General features: G+C 38.8%; 1 protein-coding gene across 11 annotated transcripts in view; it reads right to left on the bottom strand.

Annotated features, from left to right (window-relative positions):
- The window catches only part of PARD3B (par-3 family cell polarity regulator beta), a 602,621-nt gene that overhangs the window by 297,385 nt on the left and 283,777 nt on the right, over window positions 1–21,459 (bottom strand). For all 11 annotated transcript variants that reach the window (XM_073306519.1, XM_073306526.1, XM_073306522.1 and 8 more), the window contains 3 exons: window positions 13,906–13,992; window positions 9,691–9,816; window positions 62–420 (listed from right to left, as the gene is read on the bottom strand). In XM_073306519.1, coding sequence (XP_073162620.1) covers window positions 62–420; window positions 9,691–9,816; window positions 13,906–13,992 — 572 coding nt within the window. The remainder of the gene's footprint in view (window positions 1–61; window positions 421–9,690; window positions 9,817–13,905; window positions 13,993–21,459) is intronic.

Below are 21,459 nucleotides of genomic sequence, written 5' to 3'. Positions count from 1 at the left end.
GTACCAATACAGAGAACATGTAGTTGTTACAGTGCATCACTGCTGATTGTTGAACCTTTACCTTTCTTAAGGTCTATCTTTATTCTCTTTGCATTTTTCTTGTTGCTGAAGCCCATCAGAGGAGACAGGGATGGTGAAGATGGCTTCTTACACAACCTTGGGAGATTGGGGCTCTTAGCATGTTGTAGCGTTGCCTGCAGATCTGTCTCCAGGCTGTTCATTCCAGAGAGATCTACCGTTTTCACAGCTGGTTTCATAAGAACAGGAGGTGGAACCTTTGTTTTTGGAACTCCATCATCATTATCGAGCAAACAAAGGGGAGCAATGGCAGACTTTTCATATTGTTCACGATTATATGGAGGAACCACTTCCAAGAAGACAGTTGGAGATTTCATTGCCTGACGGAAGATATCCTGAGCCCTTTGAAGAAAAAGCATGAAAACAAATACATAAAAACCAGAAAATCTATGTGTTATGGGTTTCAGAGTGCAATGCAGACCAGTAAGGGGTTGAGTCACAGCCTGCCTGCAAGCCTGAGTGCCTTACCATGCTTTGCTGCTGCAGCTTCCAGCCTGGGCCGCTCACAGCTAGCCTACCAGCATGCAAGTCACACCTAGTTCTGCAGCTCTGACCTTAGCTGCTTGTCTGCAGCCCCACATCGACTTCTACCGGAATCGGTTACTACTTGCAGGGTGACCCCAACACACTCCCAGTACTGAATTTTCCCAAAACCATGTGTTCTGCAATGTCCAGCCCTCTCCAGGACAGTTCAGAGAAACAATAGGTTTGTTGTTCCTCTAAAGACAAAAGCACATTGCAGCTTATTAACTTAACTAGGGTAAATACACTCTTCTCTACAAACACAGAACTGAGCTGGTTTATAGTGAAAATGAAACAAATTTATTAACAATTGGACATAGGTTAAGTGATACCAATTTAAAGGAATAAAGCTAGACAGGGCTACATACAAACAAAACACAAAACTAAAAGTCTAAAACTTAATATAGCAAGGTATACATTTTGTTCTAGATGGTTTCCCTCATCAGTCTTCCTTCTTTCCAACCATGGTTGACTTTCTCTCAGTCAGGAACAGCCACAGAAGACAAGGCACTGGCTTCCCTTTTCTTCCTAAGTGTCTCAACTATATTCAGTTTCCAGAGACTTCAATCCTTCCATAGTTGAAGGACTCATATTTCTCAGCTTGCAAGAGCTCTGGCCTCCAATGTCCATCCAGTGAGGGATGACAAAGATGGCTTCTATTTTTGCTTACATCTTCCAAAGTTCAGTGCCTTTATTTCAAGAGGCATGATGACCTCATTCTGTTTTCCCCTTCCTTTGGATTCCCCATCCCCCTGTACATTAATGGGGCTTCCACTGTTTTCATTTCACCATGCTTAATATATATAGGAGACAGGTAAATAGCTGCCTTCTCTCCTGTCTGAGCGGGAACCAGTTTCTCCCTGTTTGGCCAGACTTTAAAGCGTAATATCATTAATTATCCATATTTCCTCATATAGTGTTAATCCATACATTTCACAATAATATTAACCCCCAGTGTGTTATTTCAGAAAAGACCTCACTCTGTACACTTTTATAATACAATAGTATTGTATAAATCAGTTGATTCAGTTGCTTGTCACCTTATGTTCAGTCCCTCCTCCCCAGTCCTCACAGACCAATAAAACTTTAAAATGGGTTCTTCTAAATGTTACCTACAATGTAAAGTTTATTCAAGCTGTGAGTAAGGTGACATGGAGTCTGGTGGTGTCTTTAATGGAGTCTGGTGGTGAAGGAAGCTCTATACTCTCTTCCCCCTATTTGTTATCTTAACTCGATTTACCTAATGTGTAAAAATTGATATTCATTGTCTTTGCCTGAAACACAGGCTGGTCAGAGAATCAAATATACATTCCTTTGTCTAAAGCAGACCTGTTTACCCAGTCCCACTGAAACAGATCATAGAATTGCAGGACTAGAAGAGGCCTCAAGAGGTCATCTAGTTCAGTCCCCTGCACTCAAGGCAGGGCTAAGCATTATCTAGACCATCCCTGACAGGTGTTTGTCTAACCTGCTCTTAAAAATCTCCAATGATGCAGATTCCACAACCTCCCAAGGCAATTTATTCCAGTGCTTAACCACCCTGACAGTTAGGAAGTTTTTGCTAATGTCCAAACTCAATCACCCTTGCTGCAATTTAAGACCATTGCTTCTTGTCCTATCCTCAGAGGTTAAAGAGAATAATTTCTCTCCTGCCTCCTTGTAGCAACCTTTTATGTACGAGGAAAGTTATGTCCCCTCTTAGTCTTCTCTTCTCCAGACTTAACAAACCCAAATTTTCCATCTTCCCTCATAGGTCATGTTTTCTAGACCTTTCATAATTTTTGTTGCTCATTGGTGGACTTTCTCCAATTTGTCCACATCTTTCCTGAAATGTGGCACCCAGAACAGGACACAGTACTCCAGTTGAGGCCTAATCAGCGCAGAGTAGAGCAGAAGAATTAATTCTTGTGTCTTGCTTACAACACTGCTAATACATCCCAGAATGATGTTTGCTTTTTTTGCAACAATGTTACACTGTTAACTCGTGTTTAGCTTATGAACCATTATGACGTTCAGATCCCTTTCTGCAGTACTCCTTCCTACACACAGTCATTTCCCATTTTGTGTGTGCAACTGACTGTTCTTTCCTAAGTGGAATATATTGCATTTGTCTTTATTGAATTTCATCCTATTTACTTCAAACTATTTCTCCAGTTTGTCCAGGTCTTTTTGAATTTTAATTTTATCCTCCAAAGCATTTGCAACTCCTCCCAGCTTGGTATTATCCTCTATGCCATTATCTAAATCATTGATGAAGACATTGAACAGAACCGGAACCAGAACTGATCCCTGTGGGACCCCACTTGATATGCCCTTCCAGCTCAATTGTGAACCACTGATAACTACCCTCTAGGAAAGGTTTTCCAATCAGTTATGCATCCACCTTACAGTAGTTCCATCTAGGTTGTATTTCCCTAATTTGTTTATCAGACGGTCATATAAGAGAGTATCAAAAGTCTTACTAAAGTCAAGATATACCATGTCTACTGCTTCCCCCCATCCATGAGGTTTGTTACTCTGTCAAAGAAAGCTATTAGGGTGGTTTGACACAATTTGTTACTTATCACCTTATTATCTTCTACATTTCTGCAAACTGATTGCTTAATTATTTGCTCCATTATCTTTCCTGGTACTGACTGGTCTGTAACTTCCCTGGTTGTCCTTATTCCCCTTTTTATAGATTGGCACTATATTTGCCCTTTTCCAGTCCTCTGGAATCTCACCCATCTTCCATGACTTTTAGAAGATAATCACTAATGGTTCAGATATCTCCTCAGTCAGCTCCTTGAATATTCTAGAATATATTTCATCAGGCACCGGTGACTTGAAAACATCTAACTTGTCTAAGTAATTTTTAACTTGTTCTTTCTTTATTTTAGTTTAGGATACTACCTCCTTTTCACTGGCATTCATTAAGGTAGATGTCCAATTGCTAATAAACCTTTTGGTGAAAACTGACACAAAAATATCATTTAGCACTTCTGCCATTTCCACATTTTCTGTTATTGTTTCCACGCCTCCTCCCACCCCTTTCACTGAGTAATGGGCGTACCCTGTCCTTGGTCTTCCCTCTTGCTGCTAATGTATTTGTAGAATGTTTTCTTTTTACCTTTTATGTCTCTAGCTAGTTTAATCTTGTTTTGTGCCCTGGGCTTTCTAATTCTGTCCCTACATACTTGCGTTGCCCAGTTTAAACACACTTTAATTGCAGTGTATATTCAAAACTCTTAATACACACTACGTGCATACACCACACAAGAATATTAATGATCAGAGAGTTATTAGTTTTCAAATGGTACCTCATAAGTCATATTTTGTACAAAGATTACTACAATAGTGTTTAAGGTCTGAATACAGGGGTGCTTAGGGTCACACTTTGCAATATTTCTACACGTCTTGCTGCATACTTAGAAATTGTTTACAGCTATGAATTTATTCTACCTACAGAAATAACTATACATTTCAAAATAAAGTGACGCTCTTTCAAAAGTCAACAGTAAACGTGCAATAAGATTTGCTACATCACAATATTTTCCTATGCTTTGAATAGGAACTGGGATTTGTGAAGCTGGCAAGATCTCTGGGCTGCTATGAATGATGCCCACTTGCAAACTCCTAAGTTTGAGTCAATGCAGGGAAGACAGTTAACATAGACATGGGTGAGGAGGAGTAGGAAGCAAGGCTCTAAAGGAGAACACTGACTAAAACAGTTATCTCACAACCGAAGAGGAACTGTAGTGGGAAAGATGGTGGGGCTTAGCATTTTTACTGCAGGGTTCTCCAGAGGACTGGAAGAGGAAAGTGCATAGCTGCTTCCAAAACAAATATTGAAGAGCAGAACCCTGTAGCAGCAGCACAAATCAGGGCATGGGCATGCAAGAAAAACTCAAATGGGCCCTGAGTAGAAGAAATGTCCTACTCTTGCTAAATGTAAAAGCAATAAAAGAAGAGCAGACTATCTCATTAACAAAAACCTACTACTCCAAGCCAATGCTTGCAATTAGATAACAATCCTAGTATGAGGAAAAACTAATGATAGACAGTTGCCGATTTTAAACAGCATGGCCACAATTAGAAACTTGTCAATTTCCTTAGATCATCTTATTTCAGTATTGATAATATATCCTATAATAAGAAGAAAATAAAAAAAAACACTAAAGTCAAGTTTCAGAGGGGTAGCCGTGTTAGTCTTGATCTGTAAAAGAGGCAGAGTCCTGTGGCACCTTATAGACTGTGAAAGGCTCGCCAACTACAAAAGCAGTTTTTCCTCCCATTGTGTTCACACCTCAACTGCTAGAAGAGGGCCTCGCCCTCTCTGATTGAACTAACCCCGTTATCCCTAGCCTGATTCTTGCTTGCATATTTATACCTGCCTCTGGAAAATTCCACTTCATGCATCTGAAGAAGTGAGTATTCACCCACGAAAGCTTATGCTCCACTATGTCTGTTAGTCTATAAGGTGCTATAGGACTCTTTGCTGCTTTTAAAGTCAAGTTATTTAAGGAAAATTTGGAAAGTTTTTTAAGCACAACCACTGTATACTTTACATATTCACTAAGAAAAATCCCTTCACAATTTTTCAAAGACATGTTGAATTGGATCTCTGAACCAAATTCTCTCTAGATTAATCTGGGCAGAAGAGTTTAAAAGTGCCCCAAGTCTATTATACACACAAGATAAAGCTCAAAAATGCTTTAAGTACAGTAGGGAAAGAACTATGCCCCTCAGTCCATATTCTCCACAGACATCAGCGTTGTAGGTTATGTCTGCTTCTGTATCGTACATTGTTTATTTCAAAACACACTTCTTTCTCATCCCTAAACCACCAGCTAATAGATATTTAAGAATGTAAAATCCTCACTTAATTTATCTCAGATCACTCCCCATTCTCATATAATTGCAAGCAGCCACTTGACAATACACTATATGGCGGCTTAAAAGCTCATTTTTAGGAGATGCATATTTTAAACATATCAGAGAGATAGAAATAGGAGATCTCTCACAAACTAAAAATAACAGTGAGAACACCAGTAAATCTGTAGGAAACCTAAAAGCAGTACCTGAGGGGGAAATAACTGCCAGGACAATTTTTTTAATAAAAGAAAAATGTAACGGGCAGTGAAAGTCAAACTCTTTGAGCCCCCAAATGTACACTTAAAGAAATAAAAGACAAAGACTCAACCAAAAGAAGTGCTCCAATCTCCAAAACACAGCAGAATATAACTGAATTTATTAACACTAAATGAAAAAGGAAACTCACAGTAGAGATGTATAAAAGCATTATGAACATGAAACAACAACAAATTGCCTTCTAGTGTTCCAGCTGAGGAAAAGCAACCTTTCAGAGCAGTATTCAAAAACTTCCATCTAAAACAGACAAACTGAAAAAACATGTAATCACTACAGTCTTGCTAACTATTAAAGGACCCTTTGCAATCAGCAGGAGGAACCATGACCTTACCACTAATACAGTCAAACTGATTACTCTTTCTGTATCAGTAGCCATTGGAACACGTGGCTATAAACCCCTGTCATTTGACAGAGGCATCAAAATTTGTACCCCCGATTCATTTCAGGTGATGGGGCCAGGAAGTAAAGACTATTATCTTACTCTTGTAGGTTACACAGTGTCAGAAGAAAATTAAATCGTTGGCAAAAACTGAGCAAGTGAACTCTCCTGAATCTCTCAGTTTAAAAGGGAAACTGACAGAGAACTGGCAGTTACTGCAGTGCTTCCAAGTATTCCAGAAAGCAAGCAGTATTGCAGAGAAATCAGAGGGTGAAATTCTCCACATTGCTACAGGCCCAGAGGCATTCAAAATCTACAGTATGTTCCAGAGGAGACAGGAAGGGGACTACAAACTTCTACACAGTCATTCAAAATTTCAAAAAATAATTTGATAATCACTTGAGAAAGATGTATTTTATTTTCTTAACAAAACACTAGCTGCTAGGTGAAACCATTGGCCTTTATGTTACAACCCCATAACTTAAAATTCATTTGACAAGGGATCAAATTATTTTGTGGTATAATTGATAACTAAATAAGTAAAAGGGATTGATTTTGCAAAAACTAATCTGCAACAAATACCTACGTTATTTATATATAAAAGCTTTACATCAATTACTTATTGACTTATTACTAGCGTATAACAATACTGCACCAAATCCCAATATGTTTACCTGTGTACAACAATGCTGGACCACATTTACATTCATACTGCTACACATCTGTATACTTGCATTCTTACCTGTTTAATACCACACCAAACATATCTACCTATGCAGTAGGCTAAAAATATCCATATGAAAATACAAACAATATAGGTTGATGGGGTTTTATGTTTAAACTTACACATCACATTTAAATCTATTGTTTTTCTTGCCTAAATTTCATGTTTCTCAAAATTTCACTTTTCTGGCATGGATTAGAAATGCAGAAGGCATTCAAATGTAGCATTAAAACCTTTTTCGGCATTTCAGTTTTATGGGACAATGCCTTGATTTAGCAGTCCATAGCCATTCAGCAAAGTGCTTAAGAAGGTCCTTAAAATTAAGCACATGCCAAATCCCACTAACTACAGTAGCACGTGAGTACATATTTCTAGCTAAGCATGTGCTTAAACATGTTGAATAAGGATTTTTCTTAAGCATACACTTTGCTGATGTGAAGCTGAAGTGACCAGGTTTTCCTAGCGTCATCTGTGAACATTTGGCAGGTGGGAGCGAGAGAACTCCCTAGTGATCTCTGTTATGATGTGGAAACTATTTTCCACTGCAGGGGAGAAAAGATTGATAAGTGTCAGAACCTAAACAATCACCAAAATGAAAATGAACCTTTTTACCATGGAATAGGTTTATCTTCAGATATTTTGAACATGTTCGAAGTACAACCAGGGAAAAAGGGGGACCCCCCCCCAAACACCTTAACCACTAAAGCATAAGATCAGCACTATTTTCATCAAACTACAGTAACTCCTCACTTAAAGTCGTACCACTTAAAGTTTTTTCATTGTTACACTGCTGATCAATTAGGAAACATGCTCGTTTAAAGTTACGCAATGCTCCCTTATAACGTTGTTTGGCAGCTGCCTGCTTTGTCCACTGCTTGCAGGAAGAGCAGCCCGTTGAAGCTAGCTGGTGGGGCCTTGGAACCAGGGTGGACTGGCAGCCGCCCTATCAGCTCCCTGTGCGGCAGCAGCCCAGCAGGCTATCAATTGCCAGCAGTTCAGCTGTCCCTCCCCCCACTGCCATGTGCAGCTCCTGCCCTCTGCCTTGGAGCTGCTCCCATGAGCCTCCTGCTTGCTGTGCAAGGAGTGGGGGGGAGGGGGAAGAGGAATGTTAATGTCAGGGTGTCCCCGTCCCCCCCACGCTACTTTACCCCATTTCTCTAGAGCTGGGGGAGGACACAACAGGGCTCAGGATGGAGCTTGCTGGCAGCAGCTGCTGTCCCAGCTTACTGATCTACTTAAAAAGGCAATGTACTTGGAGTGCGGTCAGTGTACTTGAAGGGGCAATGTGCATCTCTCTCCACAGTATGTGTCTCTGTCTCTCTCTGTTTTGCTGTCTCCCCTCCCTCCATTCATGCTGTCTTGTAGAGTGTGAGGCTACATTAACAACATGTTAACCCCTGAGGGCTCAGCTGAGTGCTAGTTCATCATTTAGCAGTAAGGCATTCCCTGGGAAATATCCCACCCTCTGACTTCACCACCTCAACCAAACTTCACAATCTTCATTGCTGTGTACAGTATTAAATTGTTTAAAACTGTGTGCGCGTGTGTGTGTATAGTCTTTTGACTCACAAAAAAAAATAATTCCCTGGAACCTAACCCCCCCTATTTACATTAATACTTATGGGGAAATTGGATTCACTTAACATCGTTTTGCTTAAAGAAGCATTTTTCAGAAACATAACTACAACGTTAAGTGCAGAGTTACTGTACTGTAGATCTGCACATATTCATATGTAACACTGAAATTTTGCATTGAGCATAAACACTGAGCATTTGGCTTCTGGTTTAAAATGTTAAGCATCAACTCCCCTGAGCCCTCAATAGATTTTACTGTCTGATGAATATCACTCATGTCTTTTAATATAGGGATTAAAAATAAAAGTAAATTACTGTTTAATTTTTAAGCAAGTATTTGTGACTATTCATTCCAGCAACAAAGTCTTCTTGAATGCACAGATTAGCCAAAGTATTCTCTGTTACATAAGCCAATTAGGGACGAATAATAACTTCAACAGATTTTAAGTCAAAACTACAAAATCTATTACCTTATGCTTTTAACCCAAAGTTAGCCTTGCAACTTAGTTCAACTGCTTTACACTTTGTGTTAGAAAACATTAATTGTTAACCATTTTTAGACACCTGAAAAGTTGTAGCACAAGAGATTCTCTCTTTCTTCTTAACTATTTACAGAAACATCACACTCAGAAGTTGTGGGCACCACCAAAACTACTATATGTTCAGTTTTGGATACCTTAATACTAGAAATATCTCAAAAAATTGGAAGGAAATAAAGATGAGAAAAAAAGTAAGTGGGAGTAAAGGGACTGACTTATTTTTAAAAGTTAGGCAAACTAAATCTGCACAGTATTGTTTGGCTAAACAATTACTAGTAGGTAATAATGTAAAGCCAATAACTTTATGAAGTGTAAACGCAAAGGAGGGAGAGGATTTATTTAGGATGTTCCAAAGGCATGCAATAAGGAGTAATGAAATACAATAGCACTGATGCAAGGAAAAATTTCCTAACACTGAATAGTATCTCATAGGAAGTAGTGTTCCATTGTTGGAATTCTTTAAAACTGGAGTGGACAAAACAATTTAGAATATATTGTAGGAAGTTCTACTTCACTGGCAGGTGAAGGTTTTTCCAATATTATAATTTCTATGATTTGTGTCTATGGTGGGAACTATATTACTGCATTTGGAAGTTTCAGAAAGAGAATTATGATTCTTTAGTTATATACATATTTTATGGTATTTTACTCGCAACATGCTACATTAATCACCTCAATAAGTACAACATTATATAAAATTCTGGTGGTTAACAGAATCAATTAAGTAATTAAGTAGCACTCACTGTGCAAAAGTTTTATCTACGAGGTCCACATTGTTAATTTTCACAATACACTCATTTTCATGGAGAAGACCATCACGCCTAGATCTGCTGTTCTCCTCAATACCACGGATAAAGAGTCCTAGAATCCTGAAAAGCAATAAAGCTGATGATTATTCTGTATTAGATTTGCACACAAGACATTTATAATAATTACAAATAGATATTGGTCTCTACTGAGGAAGGAACAAAGTTCTTCTTATTGTCTACTAATCACACCATATTAAGTCATTAGTCTAAAGGAGAGATTTCCAAAATCTATTTTCCATTAATGAACAAGGACTCCAAAAAGAGTATGAAACCAGCCAGTATAATTTTAGTCTGCTGACACTGTTGGTAACCCTTCCTAACACTTCAGAAAGTGCTAACCATATTAATCAGGGGTTGGAGAAAGGGAGGGGGAAACCAGCCCCATCCTTTCAGACAAAATGTTAGGATAGAATTTATGCAGGATTGGTACATGTTAACAAATAAGATGGAATCAATTACAAGGAAAAGGTTAAAGTTAAGTGCAAAACAGTGGTTCTATTTATACTAAATCAAAATACAGAGGCATTGCTACAAGAAATTGGAAGCCCATTTCTGCTGAGGAAAGGATGACGTGCGCAAGGAACAATCTCTTTGTAGTCAAGTCCAAAGAAACCAAGAAATTAGGCTAATCTTGCTTCTATTGCGGCCTAGGGTTCCTTGAACCTCTGCAAACCACAGTGATCCAGGTGGAGGGGCAGTGTGCATTTTTGAAATTTTGAAAAGCCCTAGTCAGGATCTGGGTTATATTCCTGTGGACTTCCTATATATCGTTTCTTGAGTTAATTAAATCCCCACTGACCCACAGTTTCCTCATTTCCCTGACAAATGAGATCAATATTAATTTCCTACCTCACAGGGGTATTGTGAGGTTTACTACATTAATATCTGTAAAGTGCTTTCAGAAGCTCAAACAGAAAGTGTTGTAGAAGTGCAAAGTAAATTATATAAAGAAGAGTCAGACTTCTGCCTTAGAGAAGCTGATGTCCTTCTCATAGCATGCTAAGCATTAAATCAGCAAATAGGAAGGATTTCAGATAGAAAACTGTAGTTGCAAGAGACTGGATTAAAAACCTGGGGTGTCACCAAGACTAGTCAAACATTCCATATAACTGAAGACTTTGTGTATACACAAACCCCTTATAATCCTGTTTTTATGCATTAACCTACACCTGCCATATAAGCATAAAACATAGATGACATTTAGGATATGTCTTCACTGCAATGTAAGATCAGGGTTCGAACCAGGCTCAAGCCTACCTTTGTCCTCCACCTACACACAAAACTGTGCTAATCCAGGGCCTGGACTCAGGTCATAGGACCCCACAGGGGTGGTGGGTCCAAACCCGAGTCAAGCCAGACCCAGGGTCCAAGCCCTATTGCTCTGTAGTATATACGCAGCCTTAGTAGACTTGTGCACTGGAGATCACTAAATGGATCCCACAATCCCATGGAACAACTTTCGCTTCCTTTCGACAATCAAGTTTGGTTTCACTCAGTAAAGCACCAATATGTAATTTTCAACTTCACAGTTCGGCAAAAAGATGTGAGTTTTGTTTATCTATAAACCTATTTTTTTTAAAGGGTGCATTTTCCATTAATGAGCATTACTAGATTGGAATTTTGCATTGTAATAAATTTGTCATGTAGAAGATCCCCTTATAACATTGTATTGTGATAAAGAAAGCTTTTTATTTGGGAACAGGCAAAAATTGACAATTTCCATGAATACCAATAGAAACAGCCAATTAGCTGCAGCCAAGGAGTTAAATGTTACAACTTAATTTCAAATAATTACATTAAGATTCAATCTAGTAAAAATAATGAAATTAAAGAAATTGAAAATTAAGTCTGTTGCTGTGATCTTAACTAATCCCACTGTGCCCAGACTCTGCAGCCGCATCGAACTATATGATCACCGACTGGCCTGATATTCCCCATATGTGCTGCATTATCTGGACACGTGGGTTGAGTTAAATATGGTGTGACAACCTAACCTCATTACTTTTATTAAATATAGCTCACGAAAGCTTATGCTCAAATAAATTTGTTAGTCTCTAAGGTGCCACAAGTACTCCTTTTCTTTTTGCAAATACAGACTAACACGGCTGCTACTCTGAAACCTATCATTACTTTTATTGTATGCAGTCTCAACTTTAACATTACGTTAATGTGATTTTTAAATTTAATTTCCTTTCTTTTATGGTAAGTCTAAAGTGCAAAGAAAATGAAAGAAATTATTTCTACTAGTTATTGTTGTTCACTTGTATACTAAAGCCTAAGCACCAAGCATTTTGCTTAAACTGTTTCTGAAAAAAAACAGAACAGGATTACAGTGAAAATGCCTAAACGTTATTCACTCAAGATGGATACCTGTATTAGTGTAATATTAATACTATTCTTATTAGAAAATACCAGTTTTCTACAAACTTACAACAAAAATACCAGTCATGGTGGATGGCCAATATACTTGATAAAACCTGCCCTGTCATCAACAGAAACGGAAAACGCTTCTTCTGTTCTTTCTTGTGTTTTGATGAATTATAAAATGTATGCACTAGTCTCTGTTTGATTAAATAACAGGAACAAGTGGTTAAAACATTCTGATATTTTATAAAGACACCAGTATAATTCTGCCAAGTGTCATTAGAATTTCTCGAGACAACTGGGTAAACACTCAGCCTGTCTGTCAAAAAATAGCTTGCTGTAAGCCATGCTCCACAGCATTTGTAAACAAGAATATTAACATGCACAGAAAGTAGGCCAAAGAGCTCTGCTGGTTATTCAGTGAATTCTTTTAAAAATGAACCCAAAGCCGTTAGAATCCAGCATCACATGTATTGCAGCAATATTAAATTACTGATAACATTTTGCAATTTTATGGTGCCTTCCACCTCAGGGTCTCAAAGTACTTAAGAAGAATTAGCACATTAAGACTCAAGATGCCCCTATAACATAAGGAAGTATTGCCTATATTTTAGAGATGGGGGAACAGAGTGGCTTGCCCAAGGTAAAACAGGAAGTCTGAGACAGAGCCAATGATGGAACTCAGAACTCCTGACTGCCAACCCTTGCTCCTGAAATAAGGTGATGGCATTTTTTCAAGCAGTAGCAGATGGTCAACCTGCTTTTTGATCTGGCAACTAAAATACCCCAGTTTAATCTGAGTCCATCTGAAGTCTCAGATCCCGCTGAGAAAACATTTGCAAACAATATACTACCTGAAAAGAAAAAGAAAAAAGAAAAAAACACAAAACACTTTTCCTCCTCACTTCAACAGTCTGAAAATTGGTAAGTTAAGAAACATTTCTCTTCATGATTAGACTGTGACCTTTTTTAAAGTTTGTAATTATAATTGGCCTTATACTAGAAGCAGCCATTTTACTATAAAGTGATGCCATTTATGACACTAGCAATTTTCCATCCCTGTCACAGGGCTCTTATACTGCCAGCACTACAAATTAGTTCTTTGGCAGAGACCTCATCTGTTAAATTTCAGTCTATGAGAAAATTTTTACATCCGAGTTACATAACTTGGAAAATAGGGAGTTATAACGAAAATGCTGACATATACTCGACTACAGTACATCAATATGAAATTTCCACTATGGTAGTCTTTTGTGATCTCAATAAACTATGTTAAATAATTTACAATTAAAATAATCTTACCATGCAAAAGAAAAGTCCACGGTATAGTGCACATTTTATAAATGCTAAAGAACCTAATTTGAAAGGTGACTTGAAAAAAAAATTAAGCAAGCAAGTCATTTTGACTTTTCTATGTCTACTCTGCTATTTGGCAATAAGGGGTAGGGGAGAAAAATCCATCTGGACAAAAAAAAACACCTTTCAAGAAGTACAATAATCTTAACTAAAGACCATGTTACCATGTTTTCATTCAGAAAAAAATTCAGAGAGCCTTGAAAGTACAAACATTATGAAGATATAACAGAAATGGGTTTTGTTCTCTGAATATACACACACAACAACATAGATGTCAGTGAAGGGATACGGTATACTGAGTTTGGTTATCCGCTGTTAAAAAAACAGTTTTAGTTCCCCCTCATGTTTTCACAGTAGAGATATTTTAAGATAAACACATCGATGCCTTTTTCATTAACATGCTTCTCTAAAATATGGAGAACATCTTACCTTCCACTCAGAGATGAAAAGAAGGGTACTACATGTATCCCCAGAGGGCCACCTTCCCCAGAAATCTCCACTGTTCTTGTCATATCACTAAGAAAGAGGGAGCAAAAACACACATGAACCTGTACTAAGGAATACATGAGGAATATCTATAAAAAGCACATTAAGACAGACAAGAAAGGCAGTCAAAGGAATTTAAGTGGAGAACTCAATAATGTACATAAGAGATGTTGCAACTGGAAATGGCTGACATATCTTTGGATGAGAATTTATATGTTTTGAATGAGAAAGGAAGACATTACATTAGATTTACCCAAGAGCTTGTCTACATGGGGAAACTGACTGGAGCAGCTATTGTAGAATGAGCTATGCCTCCCCGTGTGAACACTCTATTCTGGAATAAAAGTTGTTTTATTGCAGAATAATTGTTGTTTCAAAATAAAGTGACTTATTTCAGAACAGGATATCCACACAGGGAACTAGTGCGGAATAGCTTTGACTGCAATAGCTATTTCAATCAATTTCCCTATGCACGCCATATTTTAAGGATATCAAACCAATATGAAAAACAGTCAACATATAATTACAACAAAGTGGTCCATACACTGTGCCACCAATTAGATGCATGCAACCCTACTGAGTTAGAAAGGCACAATGAGCACCTCTGAAGACACAATTTGGCCCACTTAAATGGGAAATATTTCCTTCCTGAAAATTTTTGAGATCCTCTATGATGGTTCAGATGTGGAATATAGTACCTCCCTGCTAGCTGCTGGAGATGATGCTAATATTTTTTTGCTGCTTGCTGGCTCAATGAGGGTCACATGAAACCTGCTTACAGAATATCTTGAAACACATGGCTTCTCTGTAGGCATTAAAATGTAAACTATACATCAGCAGTTGCTAATCTGAAAAAAGAAGGCATCTGGATTGACGTAAAAATCTCAAGAAAAATAATCAGGTAGAAAAAAAATCCCACTCTGTTTGCCAGTCTGATTTCCATTTCCTTATGTCATTTAGGGTGTTGGAACCTCCAGAAACAGTGTTGAAAAGAGCAGAAGGGAAGGCTCGCCATCTAACAAAAGTCTGCTGGATGTTTCTTCAACCGTAAGCAGATCCAAATTTAATCACACTACAAGAAGTTACATAAACCAATGGATGTTAATCCACTGTTTAGAGAAAGTGTGAAGCTAAAACAAGGGGGCCACTTCACATATTGCCAAGAGTTAGTCATCCACCCTCTTTGACCAGGAAGAGGACAATGATTGCAAGTGAGTGTTGACAGATTTAGGCATTTCTTTTCCCTTAATGAAGTAAATTTCCTGGTTAAGATTCTTTATTCAATTGCATAATGATGACTTGGAAGCAACTTGATTTAGAAATTAGGCTGGTTTGCTAAAGATAATGCGGAAATGAAAAGCTAATTAATGTAGCCTTGTAACAATCTTTTGCAACTTTGTTTTTCAATATAGCTACTGCTAAAATATTTCTGTTTTAAAAAATGTATACTCTCTAAAAATAGAATGGAGAGCACTTAAAACAATCAGTCCCAAAAATAAATGTCTTCTATGAACTACTTTTATCTTATGCGAAATTTTATTCCTATAGCAGTCACAAGCAATACACTTTCAAAATGTCTGCTTTATTTTGCTACATATTTTCTCTCTTTTTCTTTACCTCACCTTCAAGATTTAGAGGGGGAGGGGTGGACTGGTAAAGTATTAGTATAAATTCATGTAGATTTCTAGGTAATTAATAGACTGAATTTAACTGATTAAATTGTTCAGAAAAATTAAGGTCTGATCAGAACTATTGTCAAAAACTCAGATAAAAATCTTGCGTGTGAAAAAGTTTGGTTAATTTTTTTCAGTTCCATTCAGACTTTCCTCCAATTCCTGCTTTCACATAGAAGTGGAATCACCAGAATACAAGACGACTACTTTTTCTGATATTCTAGACTTGTTCAGAACCAAAGAATACCAAGAAATTAAGCTGCTGACTCCTACAGACCCAAAAAAGACAACCACAAGAAGTGACTTTGGTGTTTGATTTGTAGAGGGAAAATTAGCAAGAATTACAGCTTTCTCCAAGTAACTCCTATTTTGTTTAAGTTCTGTGGGCTAGGAGTTGTCTTCCCGTTCCTTCTATGTATTATAGAGGAACGCTGTGAGGGTAATCATGATAAATAGGTTCTCTGTCACCTTAAATTAATATATTTACCGTTAAAAACTTAGGCTCAAGGCCAATGAAAACATACAAGTTTATTTTTAAGTCGAACATAAAAACAAATTAACAGAAATACAAGGTTTTTAAAACAGGAGATGGACAATTAATATATTAATGTCACCATTCTGCAAACACTTAAGCATGTGCTTAACAGTTACCCATGTGCTGAGTATTTGCAATATTGAGGCCTAAACCAGGAAGAGCACATTTCATATATGCACTAGGAAAAAATACTTTAAACCTATTTTAATCCAAAAAATGATCACTAGTCCTTATCTAAATCAATTTTTACTCCCAGATACACAGTTTCGTTAAGAGAAAGTTAAAGAGGAGAAGATATTACCCTTTAGAACAACATTAATAGACTATTAGTACCAAATTCTACTTTTCATTCAACCTATGAAAATGCTACAGTGCAAGAACAGAAAATAGTTCTTTATAGGTTTAAAAATCCTGAAGAGCAGACACTCAAGAAATTTGTAGTTAAACTTCCAACATCTTCCCTATATAAGTGTGCATCCTGTACGCACAGTCTGGAGTAGCTAGCTGTCACTTTAGTCTGTCCCTTAGAGCAGTGTTTTTTAAACTAGGCATGTAAGGCACTGGGTCGCCTTGCTCTGGTCAGCACCGCCGACCGGGACATTAGAAGTCCCATGGGCAGTGCTACCCAGCTAATGCAGGCTAGTGCCTACCCGTTCTGATACTGTGCTGCACCCTGGAAGCGGCCAGCAATGGATCAGACTTCTAGACAGAGGGGCCACGGGGCTCCGTGCACTGCCCCTGCCCTAAGCACCGGCCAGTGGGAGCTGTGGGAGGGGGGAGGGGGGGCGGTGCCTGCGGGCGAGTGTCACGCGAAACCGCTTACACTTCTCTGCCTAGGAGCCGGCCCTGTTGCTGGCCGTTTCCGGGGCACAGCGCGGGCCATTTTGCCAGGAGAGGCAGGAAGCCTGGCTCTGCACCCCGTTGTGCCGCTGTCTGGGAGCCACCAGACGTAAGTCTGCACCCCAATCCCACACTCCAATCCCCTGTCCCAGCCCTGAGCCCCACCCCCCAAACCTGGAACCCCTTCCTGCACACCAAACCCCTCATCCCTGGCCCCACCCAGAGCCTGCACCCCCACCCCAGAGCCCTGACCCCCTCCCACAGCCCAGAGCCCCCTCCAACACCCTGAACCCCTCATTCCAGTCCCACCCTGCAGCCTTCACCCCAACACTCTGCCCCAGCCCTGAGCCCCTCCCATACCACAAACCCCTCATCTCCAGCTCTGCTGGGTTGTGGGATCAACAATTTTCTTCAACAGGGTCCCCAGAAAAAAGATTTGAAAACCACTGCCTTAGAGTATATGAATTACAACAGTTTACTCTTCCACACGTCCAGTCAGCCCACATTGGATAGAAGGGATCTTTGGGTACTTTAAAGACGGGTGCTTACAGCCTTCACATTCAGGCCCTTGATTGAAAAGGGATCACAGTTTTGTCAACAAGCAGTACACAAGCTGATACTGAGGAGGGAAAAAAAAGATGAAATAGGTATATCTCTGCCCCTGCAGATTATGTCATATCACTGGTGAATAACCTGAGGGAAGGTAGAAAGCAATAGTTAGAAATTTTGCTGAAATAGCTTTTGGAGCTTATGATCACATGAATAAGCCCCAAATTTCAGGCCTCAGAAATTAATGAATTCCACAGGCACAGTTACATATAGTAGACTGTGGGGCTCACAGCAATTACAAGCTCTGCTGACAATGTGCTCACAGGCCTTATAAATTCTTGACAGCTGAAGTTTAAAAATTCAGAGAGAAAAAGTTTTCCCACAAAACAAGAACCCAGGAGTGGGACCTACAGGAGAGGCTCTTTATAGACTCTGTGCCACCCAGTGTATACAGAAGGGTGAAGGCTCGGAAAACAGGTAAGCAAGCACTTCCATCTCAGTGGAGCCACGGGGAACACACCCTCACAAAATGTTTGTGATGTTTGATTGTTTTGCCTTAACCATGTTTTAAACCCATCCTACATATCTTGAGCATTTTAATATATTTGTAATTGAAAGAGCAGGTCTGGCCCAGTAAGTCAGAACAGCAAGACACGGAGTCTGCCTTCCAGCTACAGATGGGAACTTTGAAGCATTTAGTCCCTACACAAATGATGCATGGAAGGTTCTTTCTAGGTTCCATAGCACCAGTTAGGCCTATTACAGTCCTTATCAGACTTTCAAAATAATTTCTACATAAAAAAGGACAGATTATTTTGCATCGTATGAGAATTTAACAAGCACTTTTTTAGATGTTTATTTGAATCAAAGTTGCCAGCCTTCCAAGGTTCGCCCCTGACTATTAAAATCATATTTAGGATAATTTAAGAATGTGCTTGTGTGTCTCTAAGTCTATTGTGCTAAATCTACTACAGTGGTCTATATTAAAAAGAGAATATCTCCCTGATGCTACCATATTGTGGTAGCTGAGACCACAGTCTGACATACCATGGACCAAAGGTGCTATTATCATTTACTATTTAAATTCTTCATTGCTCTATATTTATTGATCTCTGCCAGATCCTTTACAGTCTATCACAAGGATGGGCTTCCAGGCACATTGTTAAAAGTGCTGATGAGTATTGTTTAAAAAAAATGTAGTAGCATGCATGCCCAATAGTTCATTTGAAACACCGAGGGCAAAATTTTCAAAGTTAAGGCCTAATGTTAGGTGCCTAAGTACATAGCCTGATCTTCAAAGTTGCTGTGCACCTTCAGTGCCTTTGTAGCCAGATACCTGAACCTTTCCGTCCGCCCACCCCCACCCCCCAAAATACTATATTAGGAATTAATGTTTTGTGAAATTTAAAATGGGAAAATTAATTTGATGCGTTCTTAAGCTAAGGCATTCTACACAAACTTTTCAGAAGAACACAGAGAACTGATCTGGAATGCTGTATGGGATTTGTTCGGAGACAACTAATGAAGCCTGTTCTTTTTGACTTTCATAAAGTTAATGTGAGGAACCGTGCCGTGATAGAATTCCATTTCTCCTGGGGAGTATGATGGATTGGACCCATATTGGACTGTTTGCCTCAGGACATGCTGGGGAAGTATCCCCAATCTCAGCTGGAAGAAGCTCCCCTCCAGACTGAGGACAGTAGAAAACCTCTCATTCAACCGTATCTGAGATTGCGTGTAACCCAACAAGCAGCAACAAACCAAATAAATAAGGTAAAAGTCAAATACCCACCATGCTATTTACTTATTCCTTCAGTTTGAGTACTGTTACAGCCTTGTCCAGGCTGTGTGCCAAGTAATCCTTAGCACAGGCCGAACTTGGTGAGGCAGCATTTCTTGAGCTGATAACTGTAAATTCCATGAAAATTTGTAAGAGGAAAAAATGCAGATTATGAAATTGCTGCCTCTGGAATGGAATGCTCCAGAACAAGTAGGAATGCAGAGCTGCAATCCTGAGCATACCCGGTGGGGTCTACAGTGACCATAGACAAATGAGAAGCAAAGGAAATGTTTACTCCTAAAGACAGGGAGGTTAAATGTACTTACGGAACTGTGCTTTTCATCCCTTGTTTGCATTACACAAGCATATCCAGCCATATCAGCTGCTGTAAGCATTCGATAAGGGAAAACATCCACAAGGTAAAGCACCCACAAACACTGGCTGTGCTGTTTGTTTGGCATGTGCTGGATTGTGCTTTTTCACGGGCAAAAAAAAAAAAGCTCTGTGCCCAATTACTAATGGGAATTTCAGAGGAAGCATAAATATTTTATCCATATAGGGAATGTACATGGTTCTGACCCAATATTTTATTTACATATTATACTAATGTATTTGCATATGCTAATTCAATTTCTACACCAATCCTGGAATTTTTAAAAGCTGCCAGCTGAGACTCACTGGGTGAGAGAGTAAACTGCCCCCAGGATGGTCAGCATCTGCTTCTAGTAGTGGTTCCAACAGACTCAGTCGGAAGACAAATTGATTTTTTTTTAAAAGCAAGGATGGTCAGAATCAAACCAAAATGACGTAGGACCCAAAAGGAGAGACTGTAGATGGCGATGCTAGATGGGATGAATGCTGTGGAAGGTAAAGGGAAAGATCTTAACAACAGTAGAAGGTAGTGGAGAATACACTGTCGTGAGATGAAGAAGGCAGCTGAACATTCAGAGGATGTTGTGGGAGTTGCAGCCAGAGAGAGGACCACAGACTCTCCCTACAAAAGAGGAGAGAAGTGCTCCAATCTCCCCACCCTACAAATTAATTGCCTCCAAAAAAAGGAAAAATAAATAGATTAAATGTGAAAGAATTTAAGAAACCTCCAAAATCAGTTTTAAAAAGAACCCTCACCTTCCCCACCTCATTTATGTAACTTAAATGTATTTATCTAGGAGACACTCAAAATACTGAGCACCAAAATCAAGAATCTGTCCACTAAAAACCTGTTTTTGCTTAATTCACATTAGATCAACTACCTAAAAATGCAGAAATATATCATACAGCTTGAAGGCACCAGGTTTTAACAATGCTCCACCTCTGCTTTCCAGGCTGTCAGGATACAGCAAGACAAAGAAGAACATAAGGAAAGTGAACAGAGGAGGAGAAGGAAGGTGCTACAGATATGCTTTATTTATATATTCACTGCGTTTAAATCAAGTGGGTCAAGGAACTGTGACCCTCGCCTCTGCTGAAAAGAAGTGGAAGGCCAGAGGGAACAAGTGTAATTAAACACTTAATGAATTATCCATGTATGAAATATTCTCTGAATTCCAAGTAATCCAATGTTAATAAACTAAATATCTACTTTCAAATAGATTAGGTTTATTTTTTGTTAACAGGGTTATTTTTACTGTGGAAAAACTTTTTTAAATGAGGTCTGCAAAAGCAACACTTCTGTTTCCACATGGTGTGCCAAGCGGGTGGAATTTCAGGGCTGGCGATAAATTCCTGCTGAACTACTGTAGAGTCCAGAGATCCTACTGTTAGCTGTAAACCGCTTCACTCAAGTAGATCCAGCCAGGAAAGAGGAATGGTAGTGAGGAAAAATACCATATTTCTTCTGCACAAATGTATTATTGTTCTTGTATAACAATCCATAAAATGGTGATCTGCATTCTAAGTAGAAAAATATGGATTTGATTTTAATAAGTGTTTCTTTTATTTTATACATGTTTATATGAGCATTTATTACTGAACAATGCAATTTGTTCCTTCCCCTTTGACCATTATTTTCCCCACCTTGTATACAAACAAAACACCCCCTTCTTTCCCTGGTAGCAGATCCAAAATAAAAATGACACCTTCAAAAATTGCAAAAAAATAGACCTACAGTGAATTGTAAC

This window comes from Lepidochelys kempii, chromosome 11 (assembly GCF_965140265.1).
Source record: "Lepidochelys kempii isolate rLepKem1 chromosome 11, rLepKem1.hap2, whole genome shotgun sequence".
Taxonomy (NCBI): Eukaryota; Metazoa; Chordata; order Testudines; family Cheloniidae; genus Lepidochelys; species Lepidochelys kempii.
The sequence above is the reverse complement of the archived record's forward strand: the minus strand, read 5'-3'. Positions and strand labels throughout refer to the sequence as shown.